At 28.2% G+C, this 20,883-nt stretch overlaps 2 protein-coding genes across 5 annotated transcripts; both read right to left on the reverse strand.

Moving 5' to 3' along the window:
- Positions 1-2,465: 2,465 nt before the first annotated feature.
- Positions 2,466-6,364, reverse strand: LOC137810035 (adenylyl-sulfate kinase 3-like). 3 transcript variants are annotated; one of them, XM_068611154.1, is made up of 9 exons: positions 6,122-6,364; positions 6,036-6,054; positions 5,628-5,892; positions 4,621-4,761; positions 3,807-3,956; positions 3,570-3,688; positions 3,340-3,424; positions 3,098-3,144; positions 2,466-2,834 (listed from the first exon to the last, which is right to left on the reverse strand). In XM_068611154.1, exons 3-9 carry the CDS (start codon positions 5,890-5,892, stop codon positions 2,736-2,738), a joined length of 906 nt encoding a protein of 301 aa, XP_068467255.1. In that variant the 5' UTR covers positions 6,036-6,054; positions 6,122-6,364; the 3' UTR covers positions 2,466-2,735. The 3 variants fall into 3 exon arrangements, with proteins under 3 accessions (XP_068467255.1, XP_068467258.1, XP_068467256.1); XM_068611157.1 differs by having other exon boundaries at positions 6,008-6,054; positions 6,122-6,325; XM_068611155.1 differs by having other exon boundaries at positions 5,990-6,054; positions 6,122-6,249.
- A 3,994-nt stretch (positions 6,365-10,358) lies between these two features.
- LOC137810036 (BTB/POZ domain-containing protein At3g49900-like) lies at positions 10,359-13,616 on the reverse strand. 2 transcript variants are annotated; one of them, XM_068611159.1, is made up of 4 exons: positions 13,385-13,611; positions 13,231-13,300; positions 12,319-12,798; positions 10,359-11,188 (listed from the first exon to the last, which is right to left on the reverse strand). In XM_068611159.1, exons 1-4 carry the CDS (start codon positions 13,522-13,524, stop codon positions 10,559-10,561), a joined length of 1,320 nt encoding a protein of 439 aa, XP_068467260.1. In that variant the 5' UTR covers positions 13,525-13,611; the 3' UTR covers positions 10,359-10,558. The 2 variants fall into 2 exon arrangements, with proteins under 2 accessions (XP_068467260.1, XP_068467259.1); XM_068611158.1 differs by having other exon boundaries at positions 13,231-13,616.
- Positions 13,617-20,883: the final 7,267 nt, after the last annotated feature.

A 20,883-nucleotide genomic window follows, 5' to 3' on the forward strand; every position in this document is an offset into this window, starting at 1 on the left:
ATAAGTTTTTACACCCACCTTACATTCACTATTTTTTCCTTCGTCCTCTTTTTTCTTTAAAAATATAAATTTATTTTTAAATGACCATATTACCCCTAAAAATGAGTTGTCAAGTAATTGGTGAAATGTCAAAATCATTTTTCAATAAGACCATCATATTTTGGCACCCAATAAAATTTTACACCCACCTTACATTCACTATTTTACCCTTATCATAATATTTACCATAATGTTTTGACACCCATTAAATTTTTTTTATAAATCATATTAATATTATGAATATATTATTAAATTTCAATAATATTTTATTATAAAATTGTTATTTATTATTTAAAATATAATATTATCAAATATTAGTAGTAGTATGTTATTTTATTAAAAATTGAATTACTTGTTCTATCCTTTTTAACACCCTAAGATAAGATGAAAAAATTAAAAAAAATGAAAATTTATATTCATAATATTTATATATTACTTTAAAATTTGTTTCTAAAATATTTGAAAATATAAATATTTTGATAATTCGTATTTTTTTTTTCAAAAATACAATCATAGCAATTTATAAAAAAACACGGAAGTCACACTAAGTCAAATAATTAAATATATAAATAAATATGCATTCCACACTTTATATCAACAACATTCATCCTATTCAGTTCGTATCAACAAACATAATACTCATTTCATATCAACAACATAATATTCATTTATAACAACTCATTCCATATCAACAACATAATATTCATATATAACCATAGGAATTTCAAAAAATGACATTGAGTACTATTAGAAAAAGGTAATAATATATTTCAAATTTATAAAGATTTGGTTTTTATATCCCACAACTCAAACAGTTTTTAACCTTTGTGGTGGTTTCTCTCTCCCAACTTGTACAATAAAAATTACTTAACGATAGTCAATCACTTGAATAAGAAGAAATAAGTCTTTTATTTCAATTTTACAAAAAATAAGCTTTTTTTGCGATTAAAACAAATTTTATTGCGCACTCTATACTTAAATCATATTTTTTTTATTCAATTATATTCAAAATCAAACATGTTAAATAACAAAATGTTAAATTACTAATTCCAAGTATCACACATATAAAAATTAATTGAAAACATAAAATAATTGAACTTTAAAATCTTCAGTTGTATACATTTGTATACCATATCAATCTCACCAACCGATAATCAATGTCAAATATACTTCTCAATTCACACACAAAAAAAACGAATTCAATAACAACATTACTACAAATTTAAATTGAGATATTTATCTTAGGATTTGGTTAATTAAGGTTTCACTTCCACAATTATCAATATCGTGTAAAGAAGTAAATCAAGTTAATTTCTCTCAACATAATGTAAACACCAAAAAAGGTTAGAGGTTGATTGACTAAACCCTTACATGCAATTAGGAGACGAGATATTGTAAGGAGAAAACTTACTAAAAACAAAAAATATAGCCAAATCAAATTATCTCAAGGTGTATATTACCTTCTAATTTTGTACATTCGATGAAAGAAATGACAAGAAATGAACGCATATATAAACCTATAAAAATGTAAAAAAATTTATAGTAAAAAAATTAAATATTTTAAATAAAAGAAAATAAATTGATTTCATATTATATATAATCTTTATAAATTTTAAACAATATTATTTTGTTCATTTAATTTAAAATTTGTATTGTCTAATTATAAAATATACGTTATAGCGACTTTAATTTATATAATCAAATAATTATATATAAAAATATTTATTTCATGCATTTGCAATTATTAAACTTCTAATTATTATAAATGATTTGCATTCCCACTCTTATATTATAAATTAAAATAGATTATTCTGATAATGAGACTTTAATTATTTTAATTTTCTTGTTTAAATATTTTAAATATTTTTTCTTTTATATATATATATATATATATATATATATATATATATATATATTTCACACACAAATACAACTAATAGTTAAAAAAAATGGCTAAATTTGTTAATTCTAAATATTTGTTGGATCTGTCAAGTATGAGATTCGAACACTCCTTTCAAATGGCGTGTCCGTATCGGACACACGTATCGGACACCGATACTCGTATGACACTCATAGGATACGTATCAGTAAAGTGTCCAATTCAAAAAATATTTGTTGGGTTTCTGACCATTCTAGTACGATTCTAACACAATTTTAAAATTAAAAAAATACATTAATTTTCTAAAAACTAAAACTTGTTATATAAATTTTTAGTATGATTATAAAAATAAAAAACAAATCTTTTTGAACCAGCCTTAAAAAACATCTTTCTACTAAAAAAAACTAAAAAATATTTGTGTATATAAATGTTTATTGTCAATTTACATAATTTATACTTATATAATATATAAATTTTGTCCTAATATCTTATATTTTAGATATTATACTTATCTCCCATGATTTCATTTTGTACTTTGAGACGAGAGTGGTTGGAAGTATGAAAACATTAGCACGCGGAAGCGAACAAATCCTCACAGACACTACAGTACACATTCAATGACAAGCATCTATATATATATGCTAAAGGACATTCGATTTCTCATGGGCTTGCTACCAGATAGATGGAAGCAAATGAGTAGGAAACGATGATTTCCTTGCAGCTGGAATGAGCACATTTTTTGTGCCTCCGACTGTGTTACATATATTAATACCTACGACAACAAACAGGGAAGAAGACAAACCCCATTCAGGAAATGTCAGACTCGGAGGTATCCCTTTTTATCTAAGTACGATATTACTATTTCTGTCATATCACCCAGAGACGTACATTCACTTCCTTTTTGTTGTAATACTATCTGCAAGAGAATGAGCAAGTGTAATCAATGTAATGAAAGTTCTGCTCAATTTTCAAAGGGAAATCAGGGACTAATTTATTCTAACATCTCATTAGAGTTAATTTTTCATCAAAGTTGGATCCCGGCAACAAAAATAAAATAAAATTATATAATTAAGTAAATATGGTGTACTAAATTTATTCGTATTGTTCTATTCTTTCACAACACTAATCACTGTGTTAATCTAGCACTAGTGCAACACAAGTTATGGCATAAATACCCACCTCACAGCTGTATGGTGGTTCATACGGATCGTCTATCCCCGTGAAACCTGAAAATTTTGGAAATAATAATTCAAGACTGATATAAATTCGATCAGCCACAAAAATAGAAATAATAACAATCATAGCAGATAATTAACCTGGTGCAGCTAGTATAGTTAAAAGTAACAAACACCAGCACATACATGACTATTACACACAACCAAATCCAAGAAGACACCTATTAAAATATTAAACTAAGATACCTTTGATCTTTCCAGCTCGAGCAAGCTTGTAGAGTCCCTTCGGGTCCCTTGCTTCACACACCTCTAGAGGCACGTCTATGAAAACCTGCAACATGTGTAAGTTGGGGATTGCAAACTTTGCAGAGGAAGGAAATAACAATCTCCTGTCTTGTTTATAATCACAGTGTTCACCATTTTTAGCACTTAGCAAATGTTAAACAACTAGCATATAGGTTGGCTCCCCACAATACCTCGATAAAATTTCCCTCTGGCAATAAAGCTCGACAAGCATCCCTGTCCTTTCGGTAGGGTGATATTAAACTAGCGATACAAATAAGACCTGCATCTGCCAAGAGTTTCGCAACCTCACCTGAAATTTATTTGTCATTTTGTTTTGAATGTTAATAAATAATATAGTTATAGCAAAGTTCAAGATGGAGAGAAGAACTTTTGTGCGTATGTATATATGTTTTTATGCAGTAACTAACCAATCCTTCGTATGTTCTCTGAACGATCTTCTGCTCTAAAACTAAGATCACGGTTTAGACCATGTCTAATATTGTCCCCATCAAGGATATAAGTCAACTTTCCTCTGGAGTGCAAGCTTCTACTCAAAAAACATGCCAGAGTGCTTTTTCCTGAAATCAATGTCTCTTAAGAATCAAATTAAGCAGAGAGAGTGTGAGGTCTAGAATAGAAGAGTGAAAGGGAAGGGAATATCCTTATATTCCAAAGAAACTAAAAACAATTGCTTTCATTTTCTTGGTTCCACTATCAGTGGACATTCTACAGCGGAGACAATAATAATTGGAAAGTAACGTGAAACTGCTTCATAAAAGACCTTACTGTTATTTAAAGCTTTCATAGAAGAATACATAATTTGAATTGACTGGCTTCCCTTCATTATTTCACTCTTATGAGTCAAAGTGGTCGACAGTGCTTGAATAGAAGTTGAGATTGTACCATAGAAAAGAAAAGTGACAGAGAGACAATGCAGCATTTTAACGGATTAGCTATACAACAATATTAGACGTTAAGAAAAAGAGGTACGTCGAAATAAATGTTCAATGTTTCTGCCTGTGCATATCTATCGAAACAATGAACGTCGTATAAAAAATAAAATCAAACACGAGCAATCAGAACACCCTCAGAATCTAGGATGCATTTAAGAATGATAAAAGGAGGACATGACTCGGTTACTCACACAATTGTGCGCTTATTTCAGCTTAACAACAATAAACAAAAGCGAGGATTCGGAAACGATCACTGTATATATTTAAAAGTTGACTGAATTTCACAAACCTGAACCACTGAGACCCGTTAACCAAATGACGCAGCCCTTTTGCTTAAGAAGATGCTCTCTATCATGTTTCTGGATAGGACATTCGTGCCACAAAATGTTCATCGAATTCCCAATATTTGACATCTCGCTGAGATTTTTACCTAGATAGATAATAACCAGGTTAAATATTTCATTTTTTTTTTAATTATAACATATATTGCTTTGCTTAGAACAACCAGTAGATATTAAAAAGTTCAGTTTTTTTCTTATAAAAATGTTGTCAAAACCTCGTAAACAGCGTATATAAAAGCTCAAACAGGTATTTGATGAAGTCCATAGATTTCCAGTTTCAAAAATTAGCAGTGAACAGAAACACTCCCTTTTTTGTCAACGAAATTATGTTTATTTGAAATCACCTTCGTAACCTTAATTTTACCCTGATCTATGCACATGTTTCACCAAGGATCAGACCTCCCTGACAAATCCATCACTCTAATGTTTTTTGTTCTCCATCTTCCAAGAACTACTCAATCTCTTCAATGTTTTACAGCTAAAAAATATTGGTGAACGTGTGTCCAGATTTTAACTTGACCATTTAGCCCAAAAGAAACTTAGACACAAAATATTCTCTAACATTATAAACCAGATCATCTTCTAACCAAAAATTATCACACCTGAACATTTAATTCGTGCCATATTATCCCGAATAACTTTATGTGGCAGAGCAGGACACCAAATCAATGAATAGTGAACATGTAATGATGTGACCATTTTACACCGTGCTGACAGATCATTATTAATTTGAAGCATTCAAGTCCAAGAACATCAACTTGTTGTCCATTTTTATTGAATATACGAAACTATTTGCATTTTACATTACAAAATCAATTCACTGTCATCTATGAATAATGACTAAAAACGTCCATAGACAAAGAAGAGTAAATAACAAGAATAATGTAATAAATAACTAGAGCATTAAAAAAACCAGATTCAAGATCTTGATAGAATCTGCAAATAGAGATAGTACCGAATAGTGCAGCAGAGTGATTAGCCAAAGGCGTCAGGCCATTCGGCTTCTTCACTTGATGTCCGTCCTCGATCCAAAACGCACCATCATTTTCCTTTGCCATAATCGGCTTCAACAACCTTTTACGATTACGGCTTATTCCAATGGCATCGATTCCGCAGAAATTTGTGAACCCTAACTTCTCCGTCGCCGAATGTCCGCATTCGACGATCTGCAACCACATTCCACAACAACACGGCGGATACAGTGCTTGCACAGCGCTCATCTACACGAGCAGAAAAGAAAATCAAAATAAAGATTGCGTTAAGCTAGAGCCGAAAACATAGAAGACACTATCAGTGATTAAATCAAAGAACATATACAATTTTGCTGGTTCGTACGTATACATCCTTAAGAAACTAGCCGTACCTTGCGAAGGTAGATTTCCCTGTGAAATGTAATGTATGGAGTTAGTAGAATAAATTTGCTGGAACAGTGAAATTTATATAACTTACAAAACTTATGCCAATGAATGAAGTGGTGCGTTGAGACAACTGAAGCCAAAAGCGAAGCGAAGACACATCATGTGGTGGTGGCGGGAGCTGAACTACTTATTTTGTATACACACTCAACGGTGGAAAATGAGAGTTGATGAGGCTTATTCATGAACGGTGCAATAGATATTCAAAAGTAATGTGTGATGCCACGTCAGTAATCACGACACACACAATTTGTTGCTGTTCTTAATAATGATGTTCAACTTTTGTGTTGTTGTGCCGTGTCTAAACACATTAAAATAATCCACCTTTAGGTATTGTATTTTTTCAATATTTTTATTTTTTAAGTTTTTTTTAAGACAATATTAATTATTATTATTTAGTTATATTCTTATTTATATATGTATTCTCGAACTAGTTTGGGGACTGGGAGAACTATTGACTTCGGATGGTATTCGGTCGATCCTCACGTGTTTGATACTCTCCTTCAAGCTTCCTCGTCGAATGGCTCCTCAGACGGGTGGGTACCTGCAGATGACACTCCAACGCTCAAGTCAGTGGGGTATCGTATTCGGCTGTCAGAATACTGTAGATAATGACGTACTTTTTTTCTTGGAATGCGTGATATTTATATTACCTTGATGGACCCTTGATGTTGGGCCGGATTAGAGGGTTACTTAATGACTAGGGTTGGATTAGGTCATCCCCTAACCATGGATTAGCCTTCGCTAATCGGGTCAACCTTTTACTTGAGCATCCTATGTCGGTCGCCCACATATGCCACATGGTCGACCTCATAACTTAAGGTGGGGTCTGGTAGTATGGGTTGACCGGGTCAAGGGGACCGGTCGGTCATCCCAGTACAATATGCATTTACTGGTGATAAAAAATATAAAATAAAAAACTAAAATAAATATTTTATTACAATTAGAAAATATACTATATTTCTTTTTTTTTTCAAAAGAACTTTCGTAACCTGTATGGTAACTACTTGCTCTCAATTATTATTGTTCTTTAATACTACCAAGTAGAGACAGAGAAGTGCATAAGAAAAAGTTGTGATTTGTGATAAAACTAAGGATATTGTGATTTGTCATTACTCGTTTGGTATGGATAATGATGTGGCCAAACCAATGGCATATCATTTTTTGTTCAGGAAATAATGAGTTGATATCACACTTAGCAGCAGTGATTGAATTAAAACAATAGTTATGATTTAAGTGGAGACACTGTGTGCTGTTTATGACTCAGTTAATCACTCCTTCCTTTATTGCAGCACAACATCCATTGATTTTTTTAACAGAAATTTTGGTATTTAAGTTTGATGGGACTTTTTTCTACTGTGATAAGCATATTCGAATAATATTTGCATTATTATAGGATTAGTATTTTTTGAAGAAAAAATAAATAAGATTTTTCTCAAGCTACAATTAATTTCATTTTTTTATTAATTTATTTAAAATATGAAACTTAATTATAAACAAAAAAATTTCAAGTTTTTTGTTTTAAAGTATTTACAAAAAATTATAACAAGTTTTTTTAAGATCAGAATGGAAAATGTAAAAAAAATATTTTGAAAGTTGACAAAATATTGTCTGGTTTTTGTTTTTATTAAAAATATAAAAAGTAAAATATCATGTTTTTTAAGCGACTTCATAGTCATTATAAAATTGAACAATGTAAATGTTATGAAGAATTTTGTTAATTTAGTGTATCATGCATATTAATAACTCTGGATTATATTTCAAATAATTATACATGTGTTCTTTCAAAATGTTATTATCTAATATCATTTTGTTATTTTCTCTATATGATCGTTTATTTTTTCATCAACATTTTCTAGTTTGTAATACAATTAAAATATTTAATACTTCTTTATACCATGTTTATATATTGCATAACTTTTAACAAATTCAAAGATAAGTATGTAGTATAATGAGAGTAATAACTTTACTTTATTTTGCATTATTTGACTGGCCACAAACACATGCGTAGTTTGTGTCTTTATTTTTCTTTCCTTTAGCAATTGTAGACGTTCCTCTTAAAATTTTTATCACACATTGTTCAATTTTGGTTATTAAAACTAATATGATCAAACATACTCTTGAGTTCTGAACATAGTTCGGTTCTTACAACAGTATCTCCCGGTTATCAAACATCTTTAATCTAATAGACCTCATGCGTAGCACCTTGGTGACTTTATTGTTCCTAATAAAACTACTCCACATTCTTTCAATTTCAAGGTCTCAAAAAACTTCTTCACATAACACATATGATAAGTTCATCTTGAGTTAATGACTTAGTTCCTCTATGCATCAAACACGTACACCACCAACAACCATGTAGACTTGTAACTATCACAAGTTACAATAACATTAGCAAATAACATCCTTGAAATGGGATTTCTTTTCTTTCTCATTTCTCTTTTTTTATGACAACTCAACATGAAGTGACATTTTTTATGAAAGTTGTAACATTCAACTTCTAATAGATCGTCTAACGAGTATTACTTTGACTTTTTCCCCTTAAACTTCTTTTCTTTTTTTTTACCTTTGAAATTGACAAATTCACATTCAAATCATTATCTTATACTTTATAGTATTGGAACTTCAAAAGCTCCTTAGTCGTTATTAAGGTTTGAACCTCCTAAAACGTAAAGGTATGCTTTTTTTCAAACATGTTAAGATAGTTAAGCCTAATAAATTCTTACACTAGACCATTTGTCACACCAATACTGATAGTCTTAGTAGACAATCTTCTGCTCCCTCCATCAGATGGTCTAATCGTCTGATTGAACTCTTCAACAGACAGTCCATTGTACATGAATTAAAGTCATTCATCATACTCATGATGTCATTAATTTAAACAACAAACTCGTGAATAATAATATGTTTGCCTAATAGATTTTTCATTTTGTTGAACACATTGCAATAACCTATCAACTTCCTTTTTATTCTCTTGATTAATATGATGTGGAACATCCAATTTTGATTCATAAATACTTATGGTGAAAACTGTATGATTATCAATATCATTATGAAAAAATATTTTAGTAATTGGTTAATATGTATAAATTAAACTCATTTTTTATGAAATTTTGGTAGCATTCACATTGGTTTCCAAAGTAAATGAAATTAAAGTGATGACTCATAATGCACCACAATTAGTATGCACATAAGAATCATACAAAATTCTTTAAACCAAAATTCTATCAAATTTAAGGTTTGACTTAATCCTTGCGCATTAATTAACAAGAAACAACAATTTTTCTAAATTATCTAAACAAATAATTTAAACTTTAGTACAAGTAATTAACATTTCATCATTTGAACTAAATCTAAACAAGAAACTATTTTTTTTTCATTAGATATGTGCACAAATACAAAGTTAAATATAAATAAAATTAGTAAAAGAAATACAAAACATCAAATATATATATAACACCAATTAAGTTTAATAAGTTACCCAAATAAATAAAATAATTATCCTTTTGTGTAACCTGTTTAGTTCCAACAATTTAACTATATAGACTATGATCATTTAATCTATATGATTTAGTGGTTTAACGTATATTTTTTTTAAAACTTTTAGTTCTTTTAACTTAGTCAATAGGGTAAATATACAATTGATTTCTATAATTTTTCTATAATTTCAAATATCTACTCTTATGAATTAAAATATTTTATTCTTCATTTGAAAGAATTTAAAACATTTACTCGTAGAGACGAAAATAATTTAGTCCTTATAATTTTAAATATTTTAAAAAACTTATAAATAGGGACTAAATTATAATTTTATATGATAATTTTTAAAAAATTAATATATTTACTCTGATATACTAAAAATAAATTACTTTTTATAAATTTAAATATTTTAAAAATTGAAAGAGTCAACTTTGCTTTTGATTTTTTTCTTCCAAAATTTAAGTATGAACAATAAGAACAACGACATTAATGTATTGTTTGTGATTGCAATCTCCAAAATTAACTATAATTTCATTTTAAAAAGAAAAAATAAAGAACAAAGAATATGGAGAATCACTTAAGCATTATAGAGCATAAACATAAATACAGTTATTTCTTTAGAGCATAAACATAAATATCAAAGTTATTTAAGTTTGATGGGAAAAAAAAAAATTCTATTTGTAACTTGCTTAATAGACTTCACGAAATTCTCCATTGTTAACTTCAAAACAATAGTAGACTACCTTGACTTAAAAAAAAAACTACCAACAGAAATTAATAACAAAAAGCTCTGAATCACCACAGAAGAGACAATTTCCATAAGAAAGAACCAAAATATGTTTATGAACAAAGGAAAAAAAAAACTATGTTGAATATTCACTAGTCACAAATGACATTAATACTCCATGTCATAGTTATTGACAATCCCCACACTAACGAGTAAACTCATTATCCAATTATGTTGTAAGGATGGAGTAACCTCTACAACTAACTATCTAGCTTGACGTTGCATTCGACATCCGAATGCATTTTTTAGGCTAAATTTGAAGTTGCGGGGAAAAAACCTGGTCATGTCTATTGAAGTTTTGTTTGCAACACACATTTTCACCTCATTTTGTTTTTTCGTTATTATGTTATCAAGCATCAAGCTCGAGGACGAAATGGACCCTCTTCCTCCCCTTTGTATTCTACTGTTCTGAGGTGGTTCATAATGAAAACTCACAGCACGTTCTTTGGTTAATGCATTATTATTCTTCTTCTCATCCATGAATTGATGATGTTGAAGATGGTTCTTCATGTCCATTAGCTCTTTCTCAAGGTTTTGAATACGATTGTAGGTGGAATCCATGGTCTCTTCGATATGTGTTGTGTGGTGATGATCATGTTGGAGAATTTTCCTCAATGAAGTTCGCTCTGTTTGATGCGTAGTAGTGGTGGTCGCAACAACAAGGGAGTGACGAGTTTTGAGATGCTCCACGAGTATCGCTCCCATTATGAATTTGAGAGACATTCGCGGATTCTGAACACATTCAACGAGGATGCGAGGTGAGAGCTTAGAACAATCTAAGTTGTTGCATATCTCTGTTTGTTGTTCCTCCGTTAGTTTTCCATACTTATTTTCCTTCACCAATGTCAACAAATATTTATCAACCAAATATCACCAATAATTTTCTTCACCAAAAATATTATTTCAACATCCAAAAACTCTAACAAAATATAATAACACTTGGTAAAAAAAATAAAAGAAGAGAAAAATCATAAGCATTATAAAATAACATCGTCTAAGTGATTAATATAACAAGTAATATGATTTATGATGAAAAAAATATTAAGCAATAAATTGTTGAAATATTTTGTTTTTGTCTCTATTGTGATATCATATTTCTTAATACTTATGTTTAAGAGAAAGTTACGATAACATTAATACTTTTTTTAAGAGAATCCCTGAAATAACATTATTTATCTATCTTAAAATAAGATTTATGAAAAAAAAAATAGTGTTTTCAGATTTTGGATGAAATGAAATGAAAAATATTTTATATTGAGAAAAAAAAAACAACTTTTATCCATTTCATAGGAACTAAAATTAATTATTTGTAAATTTTAGAAATGAGATATTAACAAAATTAAGGTTATAAAGACTAAAATCACGTTATAATAATGATTAAAAAATATTTAATTTAATATATATAATACTAAATGTTGATTAAGTATTTAGAATAAGGTGCTATATCATTGTCCCTGCTGACTTTATTAACATGATATGGTTAGGACCATTATTTTGATATACGATAAATATTATAAATTTTAAAGTCGATGATGACTAAAATAATATTTAAAATAATATAATCAGTCATATAAACTTTTTAATAATAAAATCGCATTTAAGGTTTTGAAAGAGTATTTATTTAGTAGAATTAATTTACAAATAATAGAATTTGATGATTATTTTGGGTGATGAAAACTAAATTCATATTTTAATTTAGTGATGTGAATCTTATTATTAATTTGCATTAAACGAGCCATTTATGATACAATATTAAATAAAAATCAATGCAAAAAAAGTCACCAAAAAAAATTAGTATTGGTCTGTTTTTTATTTTAATAAAATGTGATTCACCCAAAATTAATTTTACCAATAAATTATATATTAAAACATGTACAGAGTCAAATTTGTATTCAACTAAAAAAATGAAAAAAGTTATTATTCTTAGAAACATCTATTATATGAGATTACGACACGTGGCGTACCTTAAGATAAATATCAATAATCTTGTATAGAGCGTCGTGGTCGGGCAGCCGTTTGTTCAAGTAAGACGCAACCATTTGAAAATCCTGAGAGTGCATCTCAACGACGTCGTCCAAGAACGAAACGTCGCCGTTCCAAATCAGCGCTTCAATGCACTTGCTGACAAGCGACGCAGTCGTTTCAGCTTCGGGAAGCATAGTCACGCACGAACGCATAACCATCGACGCATCAACGGCAACAACTCTCTCAAAGTACGATTCTGCCACCCCGCATAGATTCTCTCCTTCCGTCATACCCAGCAACTCCGCCGCCACTCTTATCGCAGCAACGTTGGTCGGCGTTAAGTGGACTTTATGGGTGTAACAGAACTCAGCCACCGTGGCGAAAGTTTCGGCCGTTATGTTTAACGGCGGGGATATTGTTACGTTAGAAACTCCCGTTAGGTGCTGTTTCAGGTATGAACTTTGTGATATCATACGATCCTAAAGTATATACGAGTATATGTCATTTCAATAATATTTCATTGATTCAGCATAACAAATAAACAAAGTGTTGCACGTTTTTTTATGTCATAAAGGATTACCCTTTTGTTGGGTCTAAAAGCAGAGCTTTTCAGATGTACCAAAGCCTTACATAAAGCGAATACGTTAACGTTAGCATTAGTGACTGTAGATTATGCATAACTCAAGATTTTGCATCTTCCATTGAGAATTCCAATGAGAAAAACAAAATTCTGATAGAATAGTCTCTAAATTACTCTCAATGTCAAATTCTATTAATCCAAATTCACAGAAATCCCTAATTTGAAAATTGTTGAAGTGTAATCGTCCAAAGTTTAATTTACGGGATGTTGAATTGTATTTGAAAACAATTTTGACTAAAACATAATAGAAAATGGTGGTAAACGAGCAAACCTGGTGCAAACGGAAAGAGGTTCCATGAACAAGTATGAAGACGTTGGGTTGAGAGGCGGAGTGGAGAGACCTGAAAGCATAGAGAATTGAATTTAGGAGAAGAAAATGAAGAAGAAGAAAAGGGTAACAGAGGAGGGAAATGAATGGTAGGAACCAAGCATTGACTATGGAGTGGAGTGAAGGAGGAGAAAAGGAGGAGAAGGATGGTGAAGGAGAGAGTGAGGGAGCAGAAGAAGAACGGTGTTCTTCCTCGTAGATGGTCTCAATAGCCGCAGAGTGCTTCCAACCCCTCATCTCTCTCTCTCTCTCTCTCTCTCTGCGTTTTGCTTGAATGAAATGAAACCACACACGGTTTTCAACACGCTCTTAATGGTGTGTACTGTTATTTCCATGGAGTTTATGGGAAGCCATAAATATGCTCTGGGACGTTATTAATGACACCTGTCATCATTCATTAATCACATAAACTCAATTCAAAATATAAATTTTATAGACATTTAATATATATTTTTTAATAAAAAACATATTCAAATTTTATGATGGACTCGAAAATTAATTAAACCATTTTTTATTTTTATGTGAAAAAGATTAAAACAATAACAATATAAACTAAAAACCATGTATTCTTCCTAATTAATGATAAAATAGATACACTAGAATCTCAATTATTAATATACAAATTTATTAGAAACTTAAATCTTAATTAATTTATTTATTTTTGTTTAATATATGGTTCTTCATTCCATTTCCGTCTCATTTCGAATTACTTTCTTATTTTTTAAATAGACTACTTTTTATTTCTATCAAAATATTGTATTTATGAAACATTAAGTTGTTTTTGGAATAGTATATGTAGTATTATTTTTACTCTGTATATTTCATTCCCAAACTGCGTAAATAGATAAAACTTTAGAGCTTTAAATATGACTTCTTTTTATATTCATATTACTGTGGTAATGAAAAGTTGGAGTCACGCAGAATAATAAAATCAAAATTCTCATCCTTAAAATGAGCAAATGTAGTAAGTGAAGCAAATATTTTCCAATGTAAGGTGGGAGGAGGAAATTACTATTCATATACATGAGTTTTATTATTATTTGTGAAATTTTTTTTTGTTTTAGTTTTTTCATTTCTTTCCTTAACTTTCAGAGTAATATCTTTTTCATATTTCCCCAACCTTGTGGAAACTTTGGTAACATGTGCAATTTTTGTAAACACACAACTACTTCAAACTTTGTATATAGTTATTTACTATCATTTTGGATACGAACAAACATCTTTACTGAACTATGATTCTTTAAGCTGTGTAGTGAAAAACTTAGTTTGGGTTTGAATTTAAGTTAGGAAATTAAGCTTGAGATAGATTCAAGTTGAAAAATAAATAATTTAGTATAATTTTTAAGTTAGTTGAGATTGAGGGTGGGTTTTACTTTAATATGGATAAAGAAGCTGAAACATAGTGATATAATTTTTAATAAAAGCTGAAATTTAGTTTACTTATTTTAACTTAAATCCAAAAACACCTTTGACCTATTATAAATTGTATTATTGAGAGGTCAGACACCTGCATACACAAGCATCCAACTAGTCGGTCTCTTAATCATCATAGTCGGTCTCTTAACCATCTTGCTTCACATCTTGCAGATTAATTAGAAATATCTTTAATTATTCGATATTATGCGGTAATCACACCAAAATCACGATTAACATACAAATTGCAAATTGGACTGAGGGATACATTAGTATATAGTGCCCTCAGATCCAAAACCATAACTATAAATAGGAAGTCATCCCAAATTCTGATCTTAATACTTACAACACTCTTATCCTTAAAACTGACTTTAGCACTAGAGTGTCATCGTAGGTACCTCTATCAAAAATATCGAAATGACGTCAAGATCAAAAACTAAAGTATGGAAGAATACAACAAGTGAGAAAAGTTTTGTCCCTACAAAAGTACATGTAAGAACATAAACCTTAATACTCAAACATTTTAGGTTTGTGAATTCATATAACAACAAACTACACATGACCTTTTTTCTTTTATTTCTATTATTGCACTAAATTAGGAAACAAGAAATTTGTCCGTCTTAGTGGATATTCAACCAAATTTGAGATTAAGTAATGAGAATAATTAAAAGGTAAGATAAAAATATATAGTTGATAAAAAAGTTATTACAACAACTTAATAAATATTTTGGGTGTACGAGAGACTTGATTGTAGTGTGTCCTGAAATAATCTACAACTTTGATTAGAAAAATTGTATATGAACCCTAATTGATAATAAAAGTACGAGTTTGTAATTTTTGTCAAAGAATTATATATTGAATAATAATAATTTTGTTGAATGTTTATGAATAGAAGTTTTGAGGTTTAATATTGTTAAAATTATTGATTATAGTATATTTTTATTTAAATTTTCTACTTTTATTTGTATGCTCCTATTATATGATATTATTTTCAACAAAATTAAATTAAAAATGTAAATAAAATTAAACGAGTAATAGTGAAGGATAGAAGAAAAAGAAAAAAAAGCCATGTAAATACTCTCAGAATTACATGATCGGATACATTCATACCAATAACCGTTTATTTAATATAATATTTAAGATACATAAATCAGACAATAACTATCTATTTAATATCATATTTAAGACACATAAATCAAACCATAAATTAGTTATAAGTTACTATTATAAAATCCATTTATATCTCAAGATAATCAATCATTCAATGTTTTTCTTAATGGTTTGAGTCCAACAAGACCTATGAATAAGTGATGACTCTCTCGGTAAGAGAATACGTTAAACTCTATTATATACTCTTACTCTTGACTTTTTGTTAAGACTTTATCATCATTTTTGTACTTCTACAAACTTAAGCATCGTATAGAGTCTTTTGTAGGTAGACTTTCATCTTTCATCGGAGACCACTAAAAGTTCATTTCCCAAGGAATACGCAGTATTTGCCAAGGTACCTCTGAATTCATTTTTGATAACAAGTCACCAGAAAACTAATAAAAAAAAGATAAATATTAAGGAAAGGTGCCTACTTGAATTATAATAAAACAATTGAAAAATAAATTTTGAAAATATAGGATGAAAACGGGGAAAAAAATAGAAAACTAGAAAAATAACTAATAATGAAAAATACAAAAAATGAATTATCTTGCCACATAGTAGTTAACCTGTGCTTATAGATTATTTATGCATTTTGTCATTCCAAGCGCTTTTCCTTTCAGAGTTAACATTTTACATAACGTAAGCGTCAAACTCCATTTATTATATTTTAATAGAAACTTTATTCAATAAAATGGTATGTTTATAACGGTATAAAATGTTAAATTCATTGGAAATAAAATTAATTGTGTCAATAACCGTTCTAAGATGTTAAATTCATTATTAATAAAATATATTATTAAATTTAAATATAAGTATTAAATGTTTATACAGTAATATTATATTATTATTTTCTGAATAATATGAGTGAACTTGTTTTCTTCACACACGATCAAAATGTTACTGATAAATAAATTCCACTGAGATGATATTTAGTAAATGTTTAAAAACTCACAATATATAGAGGATAGACTGATACTAGTTTTAAGTATTACATCACTTAATAAATTTTAATTACAAAAATGATTCTTAAAATTCACCGTCATAGATCATATATAAAAAATTGCTCGAGTTCAAAATAGTTTTATATCACATTTATATCAATCAAAATCAACTTATTGTTTATTTTTTAAATATAAAGAATTTTATCATAATTTTATTATTATGTATTTTTTTTTATAAATTTACCATCAAAATAATATACAATTATAGTTTAACGATTTGAAATAATATTATGTATAAAGTTATTAAATAATGTAATATTTTTTATAAATTACATGGTCTCAATTGATATACATATATTGTTAATACATTTGTAAAATTGATATAATTATTTAAGAATAGAATCACTTATATTTATTTTTTTCTTTAGTGAGAAAACATAATAATTTAAATTTCTATTTTTATTAGTATTTACAATGAAAATTTGTGTATATATTTAAATTGTATACATATGAAAATATATTTATAAAAAATAATTTTAAAAGATATCTGTGAATATGTAAATTGAGTATATATATTTATAAATAATAATATAATAGATAAATAATCTAAAATTATTAAACTCAACATTCGTACTAGATGTTTAACAAATTTGTTATACTTTAATGTACGAAAAAATAAATATTATGTAAAAAAAAAACTTACGATCAAACAATATTATTTCAAAAATTTATTTAATAGTCTTATATTTTCTTTTGTGGAAAGATATCCATGCAATATTTTAACATCAACATGTCTTTCTACACTTATCTCTCAATTACAAGCACTCTGTTTACTAAAGATTACCTTTAATCCTCTTTTTACAATTTCCTTCAAAATAATCGTATAAACCTTTCTAATTACGATAAAGAAGTAACAAAATTTATTAAATAAAAATAAACTTTAAAAAAAAAACATTTAATTACTGTATTAACTAATACTACTTTAAAGACTAAAATAATTATTGCTAAAATAGTTTCTATTACTAATAAAATTTATAAATTAATTTTAAAAGTTAAATTTTTTAATAATAATTTAATTAAATATTTAATATAATTTTTTAAATAGTTATCATAACAATAAATAAACTTATCATCTTATTTGTAACTTATTATCACATGATTTGTGCTAAATATTTTTTCAGTTACTCATAACATGTGTTTTAAATTAGAAATTTCCGGTTCACAAATATATAATTTTATTTTAGTTTTCAAAGTAAAAATTTCAGTAACATTACTTCTGAAAATAAATATTTTTAAACAGCGATCCTATCGTTGGTATATTTTCTCCAATAACATTACATTATTTTTTTTCCTTCTATTAGAAAAAGGGGTATGTCAACAAGATTGATCGAGCAGACCTAATAAAATTGGTCAAGGAGGCCCAATAAAATAGGCTAGGTTGGACTTCACGCCTAATCAAGAAAATGAAACTTAAATTTTAATGATTAAAGAGGAAAGAGTAAACCCTAAATATATTTATTTTTTTTATACACCTCTTTCTTTCATTCGCATTGCCGTCAGGGAGAAGAGAATGAGGTTTCCTCTAGCCGGCGCAAGAGCTGCAAGGCGCATTTCACGGCGCGCCGCTCTCCGGTCGAAATACAACGTGCGTTCCATTCCGGTTCGGAAGGACGACGAGGTGCAAGCGTGAGGGAACCTACAAGGTCCGCGAGGGCAAGGTGGTGCAGGTCTATCGCCGCAAGTGGGTCATCCACATCGAGCCACGCGCGAGAAGGTGAACGGGCTCCACCGTCAACGTCGGCATTCACCTTCAAAGGTTGTCGTCACGAAGTTGCGAATGGACAAGGACCGTAAATCCTTGCTCGATCGCAAGGCTAAGGGCCACGCCGCCGCCGCCGCTGACAAGGAAAAGGGTACAAAATTTGCCCGAGGATATCATGCAGACGGTTGATTAGTTTCGATTTTCATAGTGATAATATTTTCTCACCTAATAAATTTTTACACACATTACATTCATTATTTTTTTACACCCACCTTACCTTCACTATTTTTTTCCCTTCATCTTTTTTTTTTTTTTTAAATGACCCATATTATCTAAAATGAGTTGTATTTTTTATGAGACCATCGTATTTTGGCACCCAATTAAATTTTTTAAATTTTGTAGAGTATCTTCCGAACATCATATATTTTTTATAAATCATATTAATATTATGAATATATTATTAAATTTCAATCATGTTTTTATTATAAATTTGTTATTTATTATTTAAAATATAATATTATCAAATATTAGTAGTATTTTTTATTTTATTAAAAATTGAATTACTTCTTCTATCATAAGATGAAAAAATTAAAAAAGTAAAAATTTATATTCATAATATTTATATATTATTTTAAAATTTGTTTCTAAATTGAAACTATAAATATTTTGATAATTGTATTTTTTTTTTTCAAAAGTACCATCATAACCATTTATAAAAAAAAACATGTAAGTCACACTAAGTCAAATAATTAAATATATAAATAAATATGCATTCCATACTTTATATCAACAATATTCATCCTATTCACTTCCTATCCACAAACATAATACATTTCAACAACATAATATTCATGTATAACAACTCATTCCATATCAACAAGATAATATTCATGAATTTCAAATAATATACTAATACAAAAAGGTAATAATATATTTACACTGTAATATCAAATATAATTTTATTTGCTAATAGAAAATGGTTGAATCACTCATAGTAATTCTCAATCTCATTTTTTTACACATATACACCGTTTAATTCAAGTAAAACAAAGATAAATAAAACATTTTATAAATAAGAGTGGTTGGTCAAATAAATGGTTCTCAGTTAATTGTCTTGGACTATTCTTATCCAATTGACGCTTAAGGTCCTCATATCATTGTTTGAGCAGCATCATAGAGCTGCAGTATCCAAATTTTTAGAGGAGAGATAAATTTGTGATGAAAATTTATTAAATTTTGTAAGAAAAATTTTTAAATTTTTTTAAAAAAATATAAAATGTAAGTTTATAAATTTATTCTTATATTTAAAAATAAAAATTTAATTTAATTATTATTATGGTTATACAATTTTTTTATATTTTTATTATTAATTTTATATTAATAATAATATTGTTAAATATTTTTAAAAAAATAAAAGTATTATTAATATTACTATTTAATAAATTTATTTAATCATTATTTTTATTTGTATTAATATATAATGATTTTGTTTATATTAACTATTTACATAAAATTTGCTATCAATAAGGATATTTTAGTATTTATGTACATATTGTAGCTTTTAGTGCATTTCTTCGGTCGCTTTTACTTCCACACAAATCCATAAATTCAAATTAGTGTTTCTACCACATCTTTTCATGTTCGTGAACAGTTTTTTCAACCTTTGTGGTGGTTTATCTCTCCCAACTTGTACAATGAAAATTACTTAACGATAGCCAATCATTTGAATAAGATGAAATAAGTCTTTTATTTCAATTTTACAAAAAATAAGCTTTTTTGCAATCTAAAACAAATTTTATTGCACGTTCTATACTTAAATCATACTTTTTTTTATTCAATTATATTTAAAATCAAACATGTTAAATAACAAAATGTTAAATTACTAATTCCAGGTATCACACATATAAAAAATAATTGAAAACATAAAATAATTGAACTTTAAAATCTCCAGTTGTATACATTTGTATACCATATCAATCTCACCAACCGATAATCAATGTCAAATATACTTCTCAATTACACACACAAAAAATCGAATTCAATAACAACATTACTATAAATTTAAATTGAGATGTTTATCTTAGGATTTGGTTAATTAAGGTTTCACTTTCACAATGATGAATATAGTGTAAAGAAGTAAATCAAGTTAAATTCTCTCAACATAATGTATTTACTCTTTAAAAAAATTATTCAAACACCAAAAAAGGTTAGAGGTTGATTGACTAAACCCTTACATGCAAAAGCAACCTTAGGAGACCAAATATTGTAAGGAGAAAACTTACTAAAAACAAAAATATAGCCAAATCAAACTATCTCATGGTGCATATT

This window comes from Phaseolus vulgaris, chromosome 2 (assembly GCF_000499845.2).
Source record: "Phaseolus vulgaris cultivar G19833 chromosome 2, P. vulgaris v2.0, whole genome shotgun sequence".
Taxonomy (NCBI): domain Eukaryota; kingdom Viridiplantae; phylum Streptophyta; class Magnoliopsida; order Fabales; family Fabaceae; genus Phaseolus; species Phaseolus vulgaris.